This window comes from Rhinolophus ferrumequinum, chromosome 7 (assembly GCF_004115265.2).
Source record: "Rhinolophus ferrumequinum isolate MPI-CBG mRhiFer1 chromosome 7, mRhiFer1_v1.p, whole genome shotgun sequence".
Taxonomy (NCBI): Eukaryota; Metazoa; Chordata; class Mammalia; order Chiroptera; family Rhinolophidae; genus Rhinolophus; species Rhinolophus ferrumequinum.
This window is the reverse complement of record NC_046290.1, coordinates 46600238-46613419: the sequence shown is the minus strand read 5'-3', so window position 1 is coordinate 46613419 and position 13182 is coordinate 46600238. Positions and strand designations below refer to the sequence as shown.

At 35.8% G+C, this 13182-nt stretch overlaps 1 protein-coding gene across 2 annotated transcripts; it reads left to right on the top strand.

Moving 5' to 3' along the window:
- Positions 1-11: 11 nt before the first annotated feature.
- Positions 12-10622, top strand: ANKRA2 (ankyrin repeat family A member 2). 2 transcript variants are annotated; one of them, XM_033110645.1, is made up of 9 exons: positions 12-395; positions 2975-3368; positions 3992-4150; positions 5706-5771; positions 7815-7912; positions 8421-8546; positions 8842-8908; positions 9435-9515; positions 10107-10622. In XM_033110645.1, the coding sequence occupies exons 2-9, from the start codon at positions 3080-3082 to the stop codon at positions 10160-10162; spliced, it is 942 nt and encodes a 313-aa protein (XP_032966536.1). In that variant the 5' UTR covers positions 12-395; positions 2975-3079; the 3' UTR covers positions 10163-10622. The 2 variants fall into 2 exon arrangements, with proteins under 2 accessions (XP_032966536.1, XP_032966537.1); XM_033110646.1 differs by lacking the exon at positions 12-395 and adding an exon at positions 408-539.
- Positions 10623-13182: the final 2560 nt, after the last annotated feature.

The following is a 13182-nucleotide window of genomic DNA, read 5'->3' as shown; positions in this document are numbered from 1 at the left end:
CAGGTGGGCGGGGCGATGGGGAGGAGGAGGCGGGACCGGAGGGTGAGGCTTGGGCCTTGCTCTAGCCGCTCAGAGCGGGCCCCCGAAGTGATCCTGTGTCTGTAGTACCCGGGTACTGAGGACGCGGCAGTAAGGACCGCGCAGCGCAGCGGTGGGAAAGGACCTGGAAGTCTTCTCGGCTGCAGTGATGCGGGACGTTATTTGGCCCTACAGCGAAAGAAGAAATCGGAAGTGACGTCGCGGTCAAAACAAGTCGTGGCTTGAGGGCCTGTAGGGAACCTGTGGCCGCAGATGGAAAAGCCCGACTGGCTGTTTGCTGTCTAAGGTGGTCGCGAAGCCCTGCGCTCCCACCCGGTCGGTGTCCGGCCCCTGTCCCCGGGACCCGCCTGTCGCGGGTGAGCCAGAGTTTCCGCCTCCTATACCTGAGCCGCGCTGGGACTTTTCGGGCAGAGCTGGCGGGTGGCGACAGAGCGGACTTCCCTCCCTACCACAGCCTTCCCTCTAGTTCCTGTCCTGGGACGCCGGGACACCTGTCGCCTGTGAGGCATCATTCATTTTCATAGCACCTTCCTTTCCTTGTAGGACAATTCCAGGATTAGGAAGAACCGGGGTACACCTGTTGTTAGCATCCACTGGGGACTTGCACAGTTGCCCACTTTATCTCGTTAGGTTCTCTTCCTTCAACCCTGTGCTCTGATAGATGGAGGTGATCCTAGCTATCCTTGGTCTTATTTACCTCTTTATCTCACAGCCTCGTCTTTCCGATCATCTTTTTCCCCTTCTCCTCTCCTTCAAAAATTTGCCTTCACCAGACAACTTTGCTTCTCCTCTCTACGGTAGAGCCGTGCCCAGATAAGCGTTCTGTTTCCGCTCCTTCCTCCCCCATTTGCTCTTCTCCCTTCGAAGACCCATAGTTCCATCTATAAACCCTGATTTATAACATGGAAGATGTTTGGAGCTGGAAAGAATATTAGAGGTGCCTATATCAACCATCTTTATTTCATAGATGGATAAAATGAGTCTCAGAATACTTACATGATTTGTCTGTCCAGGGTTGCACAGCTAGTCAGTAATGATTTGGGGTAATGGAAAGCCTGATCTAATCAGCAAATTTTTGTTGAGCATCGTACAGGGTCGTTTCAGGATAGAAGAAAACATGAAACGATGTTAGAGTTCAGATCAGCAAACATTTATGGAGCACCTGATAGGACCAGGCACTGTTTTGTGCTTAGTAAGAGTGGTTCCCATCCTAGAGGAGTTTTCAATTTACTGGGAGTTAAAATAGAAAATTTCAAGAGAAGGATAAATGCTAAAATAGAGATATATACACAGCGTGCTGAGAGAGCTCAGGGGAGTTCTCCGTAGAAGAACTTAGGCCACCTCCGTAGAAGTCTGTGGGGCTGGCTCTTACCTGGGGAAACACAGCTCATATCTTGCCATACCCTTTTAAAGACCTCTGCATTGTACCTCCATCTCCATTTGAATCACAACTCATTTTCTGCTCTGGTTCCCTTTCCTTCTGCTAAAGTATATTGACTTTTGTTACCTGTTACTTTCTCTTTTTTTTAATATTACCGTTTTTTATTTCTCCAACTCTTTCTCCTTTGGAAGTTTTGGATTACTTTAGTACTGTTTATTTTAATGGACAAGGTGATGGAGTCAGAAGAGCTGGTCCCTCATAATTTAGGAGCTGCCGTTTTCTCTATGGTGGACATAATGATTACCTGCCCTGACAAAGGATTATTGTAATGATCAATCTTGGAAAATGTTTTAAAACTGTATAAGCAATTGTTATCTGTAAACGTATGGTTTGCCAACCTCTGCTGCACTGTGATCCTAATGCATTCTTCTCTTTTAATTTCATTTAATTCCAATTTTAAACTTAAACACCCTGTACGCTCAAAATTTCTAAGAAGCAGTAAACCCTAACATGAAAAAATTAACTGGATGCTATTAATTGTCTTCCTGTCTCAGTGATTATATATCTAGGATAATTATGTATCTTGGCGTTCTTCATTTTTATTAAAACCAATTTTAGGTACAAAAGTGAAATTTCTCTTGAAATTATAATAAGGTCCATAGAGAAGTGCCAGTGATTACTGAAAACTCATTTTGAAACAATAGTAAGTGATTCCATAACAGGTATGCTTATAATCTATGCTTTGAGAGTTAGCATTCATGTCTTGACAATCTATATTTGAAAAAAATCAACAATTCTTAATACTTATTACAAAGATTGAGATTCAAAAGTTCTACTTTGATCATAATGTCCTAGAGATGCTAAAGCAAAGTAAGCCAGTCTATAATCTATTTATAATTTACACATTTTGTTTTTCATGAAAACCTATATTAAGTTGGTAACACTTGATCTGAATAAAGACTGATAAATATATCTTCAGTTCATCATAACCAAAGCTTTGTAAAGCCTTTCACTATCCAGTTATCACGAGTGTTGTAGATGCCAATAGATTTGGGTACAACTTGAATTCTCTCTTATTAAATTCAAACTGAGAGCCATATACACACACAGCATGTTAAAAAATGAACCTCAGGTGAGAGGTAAAGTTAATTGTGATATGCAGGAATAGGAAAGGTGAGAAAAGGGTAACAAATTTGTTGGAACCCAGTGATGAAGGTGAAAATGTTACTGTATTTCATTTGGTCCTTACCAAGATCCTGTGGTGCTAATGGTGATATATCCCCATTTTACAAGCGTGGCTGAAAGTGAGACAGTTTGAGTAACTTGTACAGGTTCACATTGCTAATAAATGGTGAAACTTGGATTCACATCCAGGGTTCTCTACCTCTGGACATTTTATGCTTTCTATTATTAATAAGTGCTTCTAAGAGCACTGTCTGCATACTTGATTGAATGATTATTTTGTGTACTTTTACCTAAGATGATATACTTTTATGAATGATTATTTTGTGTACTTTTACCTAAGATGATATACTTTTAATTTTTTTCTTTCAGATATTTTTAATATCCACATTCCAAGAATACACCGGATACCACTCTTATAAAACCAAGAGGAAATTATGAAGAAATGTTTTAATTATTGAAACTATAGGTGAAATCATGGCTACATCAGCAAATCTGGATATTGGAGCCCAGCTGATAGTGGAAGAGTGTCCCAGCAATTACAGTCTCACTGGCATGCCTGACATTAAAATAGAACATCAGCTGGACTCAAATGCAGAAGAAGGATCAGCTCAGGGTGTTGCCATGGAAATGAAATTCATATTGCCTAACCGATTTGATATGAATGTGTGTTCTCGATTTGTGAAGTCCTTAAATGAAGAGGATAGTAAAAATATTCAAGATCAGGTTAACTCTGACCTGGAGGTGGCATCTGTCCTATTTAAAGGTTGAAAGTTATGGTATACATATCTGCATTTGTTTTGTTTTTATTTGGTGGTTTTTTGTGTTTTGGTTTTTTTCCTTTCTGATCATGAGATTTTGAGTCTAAGAGAGTTCAGAAGTCATCTTTCAATATGCTTTTCTAGAAGCTCACAGAAACCAAGATTAAATAATTTCATATTATATAATGTGCATTAAGTACATGATGATTTTTTAAAATTTCCTGCTTAACGTTTGTTTATTTACAAATTCTCTGTAAATGTCCTTATTGTAGCTTTTTAAATCATAGGGAAAGAAATTATTGTGCCTTATAGAAATGAATTAGCTTAATATTCCCTATTCCATGAATATTTGATTGGCATTAGTTTCCTATGCTTTGATGCAGTGAAGTCTGTCGTCATATTGTAGATTTACTTTTATAACAATCTATGGAATAAAAAGAAAACTAACCCCAGAATAAAATTGTTCAACGTTAATACAGATTTTTTTTCTGTAACTCTCCCTATGGTAGTACAGATTTTTTATGACAAAAATAATCTAATATTTCTTGAGAAGCAGTTGAAGATGTTATACCTAATGTGCTTTGTGACTAAAATATTGTTTTAATGTGTTTAAATTCATTTTACTTAGCTGAATGCAATATTCACACATCTCCTTCTCCCGGAATTCAAGTAAGGCATGTCTACACTCCCTCTACAACAAAGCACTTCTCACCCATAAAACAGTCAACCACTTTAACCAACAAACACAGAGGAAATGAGGTCTCAACCACACCTCTGTTAGCAAATTGTAAGTATTTTCCACTGATGTATTAAAATATTCTTATTACTAATATAATGGTTCCAAGAGTTTGATTTTGAAACATTATTCCATTTTGGAAAGCTGAAATGATGTCATAAACTTTTAGTAATTGAAAACTTCTTTACATATTACTGCGTATTCAAATATTTTATGGTTTATGTTTCTCTGGTGAGAACAAATACAAATTGAAATATTAATTCTTAAAACCATGTAGTTTTACTATAAAAACAATGAATTCTGAACTTTGTGCAAAGGAAGACTGTGAGTGTTTTTACACTATTTTAGTGCAAAAGGCTTCACATTTTACTTATAAACGAGATCAGTGATCCACAAGTGATTCATAGTAAAAGTTGAGTGGGTTCTACTGTAATTTTGAATTTGAATATAATAATATACATATGAAGCCACCTTTGTAAAAATTTTGAATCCACAATTTAAAAAAATGTATAATGATTCTAGAAAAAATAAAATGAAGTTTTTCTATATAAACTAGAAAATATTCTATATTTCCTATATGGGATGGGTATGTTAATGAGAGAAAACCACTTAGCAATTTGATGTTAGGAACTATATTTGAGAATATAATGTAAATGCATCTATACACTAATGCATGGTGAAATATATAGCTTTCCTTTGGAAACACTGTATCCCTCCTGATTTTGAATCCTGTGGTGTAGCAGTTAAGCCATGAAGAGCTTATGATTCTTACTCTACCTATTGGCCATTCTGTTTTCCTTATACATATAAATTTGCATGTGCCTCCCAACTGCTTTCCTTTCTGTATTAAGACCACACAGTCATATCACTGCAGTCAAGGATCAAGTGATACTAATTTTTAAGATGAACTCTCATAGAACAGTGCCTGTTTGGCTTTGTTTGAATTAAAGAGACTATCTTAAAATATTCTAACCGTAGAATTCCAACCATAGAACCACCTAGAGAGCAGGTGGTTAACATCCCTCATGTTACAGACAAAAATGTTTATAAGTTATCTAAGGACACATACCTAATTAGCCACAACCAGGTCTACACTCAAGAATTTACTCTCAAAGCCAGTTTTCCATTTACTACCACATTCCTCCAAAAGTTAAGAAAAACCTATGGAGTTTTGCAATAATGATATTCAGGACTTCAGTAGTTTCAGTCAATAAAAAGACAAAAGTTATGTCTTTGTGTCTTTTAGATCCAACTTCCTTATAAGTTTGGATACAGAGATGGCATTTTAAAATTAAGTATCTAAGCCATTTCTTTGATTGGTAAGATTAGTAACAATTTGCATTGTCAGTAATTGATCAGAACAATTTGCATATTCATTGATAATAATACTTTGCAGGAGTCAGAATTACCTTAAACATATAAGAGTCAATTCTCAGATACAGAATGGCTACTCTTAATGTTAGGATATATTTTAAGTTAGATTTTTTTAAACAACAAAATGATAGTTTTTGTTTTGGAAAAGAAAATTGCTGCCCAAACATGAACAATGAGATGATGGAAGTATACCCTACAGATATACATGAAGCTTTTTATGATATTGTTTCAGCTTTATCTGTTCACCAGTTGGCTGCTCAGGGAGAGATGCTCTACCTGGCTACTCGTATTGAACAAGGTAATAACCTATTTTGAAAAATGTATTTAAAGCAAATTTAAAATTCAAAGATAAAATTATTAAGAATTTCAGAATGGCTACAGCAGAGCATTAAATCAAGCTCAGGGCCCTTCGGAACTTAGATTTGGTATTGTTTTCTTTGAATTCGGAAACGTATAAAGACCAAAAAACATAGTTGGATCATCTCACCAGGTAGATAACCTGATAGTTAAAAGAAAAAAAAGTACTCTAAAAGGTGGTATAAAAGTACCACTTTAGCTTTTTCCCCAAAAGCAATCATTATAAGTTTCTTATCTTTTTAGAAAAATTTTCTAGAAAACATTCCTGTTTATATTTGGAATTGTATGTGAGAATATGTACATGATTTTTGTTATTTACACAAGGGAGAAAATATTGCACTTTATTAAGTGAAAAAACTTAATATTTTGGAGATCTTTCCATATAAACACATAAGGATCTATTTCATTCTTTTTAATAGGTCCATGATTTTGCATTGTATTGCATATACATACACTTTTTTTTTTTTTTAACCAGTCCCCCTGGTGGTGGTTGATTCTAGTTTTGTTGCTATTAAATAACAATATTATTGCCATTCTTTTTGAGTATATCCATAGGGTAAATTCCTTCAAGAATATTTGCTGGGTCAAAAGGTATATGAATTTTTGTTTATATATGTATATTACCGGATGTTTGTCCTGCCCTCACTTCAGAGTTAGAGTTTCGATTTCCCCATACCTTCACTGACGCAGGATGTTATCAGACTTTAATCTTTGCTAATCTCATGGGTGAAAAATAGTATCTCATACTGGTTTTGTTCACATTTTTTAAATTATGGTCTATTTGAGTTTCTTTTTGTGTAAACTCCCTGTTACATGTTGATTTCTAGGAACTTTTATCAAAATTAAAGAAATTTGCTTTTTGTTGTTTATGTTGCATATATTTTTTCCCAGTTTGTCTTTTTTCCTTTGACTTTATGATGTTTTCTAACAAAGGCTTAATATTTTTAAGCAGTAAATTTACTTTTTTCCTTTTGACTTCTGAGTTTTATGTCCTTGCTTAGAAAGGATTTCCTACTCTAAGATTATAAATAAATTCACTCATGCCTTATTCTAGAACTTCTGTGGTTTCCTTTTTACAATTCAATCTTTGAGACATGTGTTTTGGTGTAATGAGATAAAGATCAAGCTTTACTTTTATTTTCATTTTTCAAAAATTTAGTCGCCCCAGCTTTATGGATTGAATGCAGAATGCATGATAAAAGAGTTTTATATTTTTAATCATGTCATTCTTTTACAAGAATTCTTTTACTTCATCATTATAGTTCTGTCTGTTTATAAATATTTGAAGTTTTCATTTGCAGACTAAACAAATTTAGGGGAAGAACTGTGGACTTTATAACAAGTAGACTGAATCTGGGGAACAAAATGGGGTTCAAGGTGGAATTGCATGGTACTGTCTTTCAAATTATTCAATCTTCATTCACATGATATTGTGTTAGAAACCACCAAGAATGACAGAAATGCAAAGGCAGCAATGTTAGCTATAGAGTAGAAGATAGCTTTGATAAGATTTCGGAGTTTTTATAATAATATGTATTTATGTAATGTTAAAGGTTATCACATAAGCTCATTTTTATTGTGATCCTCCATCGAGATAAGCAAGGTATTATTCTGTGTATTGGAGAAATTAAGTGACATGCCCAGAATCACACTTCTAGAAAGTGACAAAGCCAGGATTCAAACTCTGGTCTGAGTCTGAGTCCAGTGTTCTGTGGATTGCCTTATACCTAGCATTATGTTGTATCTGGTGGTTTATACTTTAAATACGCTATTTGAACTCAGCTGTGTACATTGGAGCACAGTTTAATACATTCAGACTACAAATTGCAACAACACATAACAGGACTTCAGTGAACAAAAGTCAGCACAAAGTGAACCTCATGGAGTAATAAAATCAACTTATTAGAATGCCAATATTTTCATAGTGATATTAATATGTGGTTTATTAAATTAGATCACAAAAAATTGCTTTTCTTTTAAATAGAAAATGTTATCAATCACACGGATGAAGAAGGATTTACTCCTCTGATGTGGGCTGCAGCACACGGGCAAATAGCTGTGGTAGAGTTTCTACTTCAGAATGTAAGGAAAATGCTTCAGCAAATGTATATGTGCAGTTACTTAAGTACAGTTGAGCCTTTAGTAAAGTTTTTGTATCTCCAACCAACTAGATGTAATGGTAAAAGATCCAAAAATATTTTAAATGCTTTTCATTTTCTTATGGAACTTGGATCTACATGGGCAGGCAAGACTAAGCATACATGCAACAGTGAGAGATCATTTAATGCCCAGGCCCCTTAAGTGCAATGGGACCAAAAGTACTGTCAGCCTTCTAGGAGAAGCTTCATAGAGGAGGAGATGTAATCTGACTCGAGACTGAAGGGATATTTAGCCTTGCGATAGAGGGAGGAAGGAAGCATCCAGACAACCTTGGTAACAAGAGCAGCCATGAGTAGAAGTTGCACTATGTCTTTATTAACTCCAGAACATTACATGACCTAAGTGTTGAACTATAATTATTACTGACAAAGATAACAATATTCTTGTTTACACGAATTGAGAAGTCTTGTATCTTTACTTCCCACTCCAGGGTGCTGATCCCCAGCTTCTAGGAAAAGGCCGAGAAAGTGCGCTGTCATTGGCCTGTAGCAAAGGCTACACAGATATTGTCAAAATGCTGCTTGATTGTGGAGTTGATGTAAACGAATACGATTGGGTGAGTCTATGACACTGAATTTAAATTACTGCAACAAACCTAGGACTTATTTGGTTTGGGCAGACATAATGAATTTTATTAAGCACTTGGAAGACTGATTAATTTGGTTAATTAAACACCTGGAAGAAAAAGTGAATGTCATAAACTCAGTTATTAATTCTGATTTAAGTATTCTTCACAAAATGTTGAAATTACCTTCAACTACTTTTACTTGCTCAATTCTTAGTAAAACTTCTCACAGCAGCGTTAAACTCTTGCTCACCTTGAAAGACTAACTTACCACTTCCTTTTGCAGAATGGAGGCACACCTTTGCTGTATGCTGTACATGGAAATCATGTGAAGTGTGTCCAAATGCTCTTAGGTAAGCAGATGAAAATGAAAATATTTAGAAAATGCCATTTGAGGACTTTAGTTTTTACAAGCTGACCTCCCTGGTATGACTCAGGAGACTCACTAACTATTGTTAAATGTGTGAATCCTTCTGCTAGTCACGGCTGGAGCACCTGCTACCGGAGAGTTGCCCATGTGAGAAGCAGCTCCATCACACAGGTCCTGAAGTTGGAGCATTTGTCCTTGTTGCTTTCTTTTGGGGATCACGTGTGAATCCAGTTACTTTCTCTGTCCACAGTATCTTTGTGCAGAAGTTCTGTCTAGTTGTTTAAGAGTTTCAGCTGCTCTAGAGGATGCCCGTTTGCTTGAAGTGTCTTCCCTTCCACCCATCAAAGGGAATTCTGTGCATTCTGTGTCCTCTGTACTTTGTCAGATCATCCTGAAGATACCCACCAAATCTGCTAAAAATCTGCCCTGCTGTTTGCACATGAGTCAGTAATAGACAAACATATCTACATTTCTATTTTATTTATGTAGATTTTTCTATTTTGGTATAGAAAATGGAGCTGACCCAACAATTGAAACCGACTCTGGATATAATTCTATGGATTTAGCTGTAGCCCTGGGCTATAGAAGTGGTAAGTATTTTGGGACTCTCGGTTTCATTTTAGTAAAGCTCTGTAAATAGTACAAACTAGAGATCCAAACCATTTTCATCACTGTAAGCATAGAACATTGCATGTTATCCTAACTCCTGACATTACTTTTAACTGTGGAAAAAATCAACAAATTCCTACAATGTCTGGAAATGAGTTTGTTACTATTATTTTTCACAAACCCAAATAATTAGTTACTGGAAGATAAGTGCACACCTATTTACAAGATGTGTTTAACATTTTCGTGACAAACGACTTATAAAATGCTTTTATAGCTATCCTTTCTCTGTTCCTTAGAACAACCTTGTACTCTTGACTCTCCTTCAGTTTCAAAATTTAGAATCACGAACAGAAAATCCAATAACTTGGGCAATTTCTAAGTCAGTAACAGACAGACTAAATTTTAAGTGTATTTAAGTATTGTGTTGCAATCTTCTCACCCACGACTATGAGTTTATCCTACTTAGACATAACTTTATGTTAGGAAAACGTTGGGATTTAAGTTGAATTTGATAGTTCTTTTTAAAAATGTTTAATCAACATGCTGTGGTCTTGATCACCTCTCTGTTCTAGTTCAACAGGTTATTGAGTCACACCTACTGAAGTTGCTTCAGAATATCAAGGAGTAGACAGAGCATCAGAAAGTGTCGTCTGCCTTTCCGTTTACTTTTTGGCCCTTATAAATGATAGTTTTGTTTACTTATAAGTTTTTACCTCAGTTGCAATATTTACTGATTTTTAGTAAGTTTTAATAACTATTCCTCTGAGTAATTCACTGGTTTCTACTAAAATTAGTGTTGATGCTTTTTATATAAAACTGTTTTATGGCATATTTAAAATTATAAATTAATGTTTTGTGGCATGTAAATTTTTATGGTACAGATAGTTAACTGTCTTTGTATCAAGTCCTGTAATTTAACATTTTTCAGAAATTATTCTACTCTATTCATCTTCACTCTTGTATTAACTCACTGACTTTATATAGGGTTTGCTATAAATCCATAGGAAAAAAATTGTTATTGAATTAAAAATGCACAGTGTGATTGTTTACAAAATGATGTTATAAATAAATAAAGTAATTTTCTGTCAGCTTGCATTCTAGTTTTCTGTTTTTTTTTTTTTAATTTTATGAGGTTATTAAGGGATTCCTTTAGGATTTTTAGTTTAACCCTTCTGTCCTGCCAGGAAACTCCATTAGATCGAACAATATAATTCAATTTATTGATTGTCACTTCTAGAAGTGTATTTAGAATATTTTTCTCTCGTAAATAAGCTTTCTAGTAAGAAAAGTCCTCTGTGAAAAAGAAGTCTATTCTTCAATAAAAGTCAGATGCTTTTTAATTCTACTAAAGTAACACTATAAACTTATGTTACATCAAAATCTAGAAGAGAGCCATGGGCTAAAGGTTGACTTGACCACCGGAGGTGGGACTTGGGTTAAATCACTTCATGGAAAATGAACATTATATCAGTTGATACTTTGGTTGTAAGCCATATAAACTATCTAGCTACTTTAAACAAAGGATAATTAATGGAAAGATACAGAATAATGGAAAAAAAGCTGAAGAAGCAGGCAATACCAAGAAATGAAACTAGGCCAGGGATCTCAATCCGGAAATAAATCATGGCGCATTATTTCAGATGCTGCTGTGGTAATGTTTAACTTAAATCCCCTTTTTTATCATTCTGCTCAGGATTTAAATTTCCAGGAGACAGAAATTTGTTTAGCCTGGGATATAAATGTATAGCTATATGGAGTTAAGGGTAGAAGGGGATGACTGGTTAGCAATCCACCGATGCCCCCAGACAACCTGGAATGCAGGAGGCAAAGGTGCCTAAAGGAAAACCACAGGGAGAGAAAAACAACATGTTCACTCCAGAGGCAATCTAAATAATATATGAAAATAGTACTAGTGTTTCACCCATTGTCAATTAGGCATCCATTTCACTTCTGATGGCTTTAACGTAAAACCATTCAGCCTTTTATTTGGTTCCTTTTCTTATTAATGGCATATATCCATGAAGTGTTAGTTCTTGCTCATATTACAAGGTAACAAAATCCAGTGATCCATTTGGGCACCTCACTGAGTATTGCTTGCATATGCTTTCTGCAACTGAAGAGCAACCAAACAACCTATGTTGAGATTGTCTCTGAAATAACCACTTCACTCCTAGTCCTGATGACCAACAGATCTCAGAGAATATCTTGAAGAAAATTTTCCTTTCCAATTCTATCAACTTTTCACCTCAAGGTCCCTGATAACAAACCCCAGAAAAATCCCACAAGAAGTAGACACTAATACAAGTTAATTAAAACAACAGGAATGATACTTAAGGGCCAGTTGTAAAATTCCTCTTTTAAAAATCAAATACCTTTTAGGTAGTGTTTCCTGATTGCACAAATATTTATTCAGAGCGTATGTACCAGATGCTGTGCTTAATGCTTGGATAACATAGTAAGCAAAAACAGACAATTTCCCATCAAGGCACTCACCTAGTATTAGGATATGAAATACATTGCATATAATTTTCAAAAGGTTAAAAACTATTATCCCCATGTAACTACAAAATGAACACCTGTCAAAGATTTTCTTCAACTCATTAATTAGTAAAGAAATCAGAAAGATGTTAAAACTAATTCCAAGAACTAGATATTTTAGGAATGTCAGTATAAGATTGCTGAGGTAGATGCAAATCTGGTTAATGTCCAACAAGGCCATAAACCATTACCTTTGAGGCTACCTTTTCCACTGGACAGAAATTACTTGCATCTGTGCTGGATAGAAATCTACAAGATAACATGTGACTTCACTAAGTCTAGCATCTTTAATAGCTAGTAAACAATCAGTTGAATTTCCCCTAGATTAATGGTTTCAAACGGCAGTGTATATCAGAACCACCTAGGATTTGTTAAAATACAGACTGCTGGGTCCCACCCTAGAATTTCTGATTCAGTCTGTTTGGGATGGGACCCAAGAATTCTAATTTCTAACAAGTTTCCAGGTGATGCTGATGCTGCTGGCCCAAGGACATCATTTCGAGAACCACTATCCTAGATTATCCTTGGACGGACTTCTCCCCAGTATGTGGGAGGAAGTGTCTCCCTGTTTCTTTATTTCCAAGTTTCAGATAGTTTTTCTGACTATCTCCTGCCTTGGAATCATAAATAATATTTAAAGATTATTCTTGATCACAAAAAGGCTGGTCTCGCAGATGGGGCCTGATTATTTATACACGTGCAGCAATGTAATCATATAGGCCTCAAGTTTTCTCTGCAAATCTAGAGCCTTAGATTACTGAGCAACTAATTAGGCCAAAAAAATTACCTTCTATTTAGAAACTTTCATAAGAAATCTCAGACTTTTAAAAGCCTCTATTATTTGCTCCCCTATTCCATGGCTAGGGGCTTAAGCCCAAGAAAGCCTTTCCACCAGATTTCACCTACAGTATCACTAAATTGGGACAAATTCCTCCCTTCTTAAGGCCTGAAAATCTGCTAAGGTCCTTGGCCTTCTGGGAAGGGACCTTCCTCCCTACCAGTCGGATTGGGACCTGGAGGCAGACACCAGGCCAGTTTTCCGGGGAGGACTTTGTTGGCATTAGCTACATGTATAAAGTCACTCTTTGTTCCTTAGTATGGACTTCTTAT

What these genes read in the sequence shown, in the direction of transcription:
- ANKRA2 (XM_033110645.1), top strand. Translation starts at nt 3,080, where the DNA reads ATGGCTACATCAGCAAATCTGGATATTGGAGCCCAGCTGATAGTGGAA. An exon ending in GGCATCTGTCCTATTTAAAG is followed by an intron (nt 3,369 to 3,991) that starts GTTGAAAGTTAT and finishes CATTTTACTTAG; the next exon opens with CTGAATGCAATATTCACACA. An exon ending in TAGAGTTTCTACTTCAGAAT is followed by an intron (nt 7,913 to 8,420) that starts GTAAGGAAAATG and finishes TTCCCACTCCAG; the next exon opens with GGTGCTGATCCCCAGCTTCT.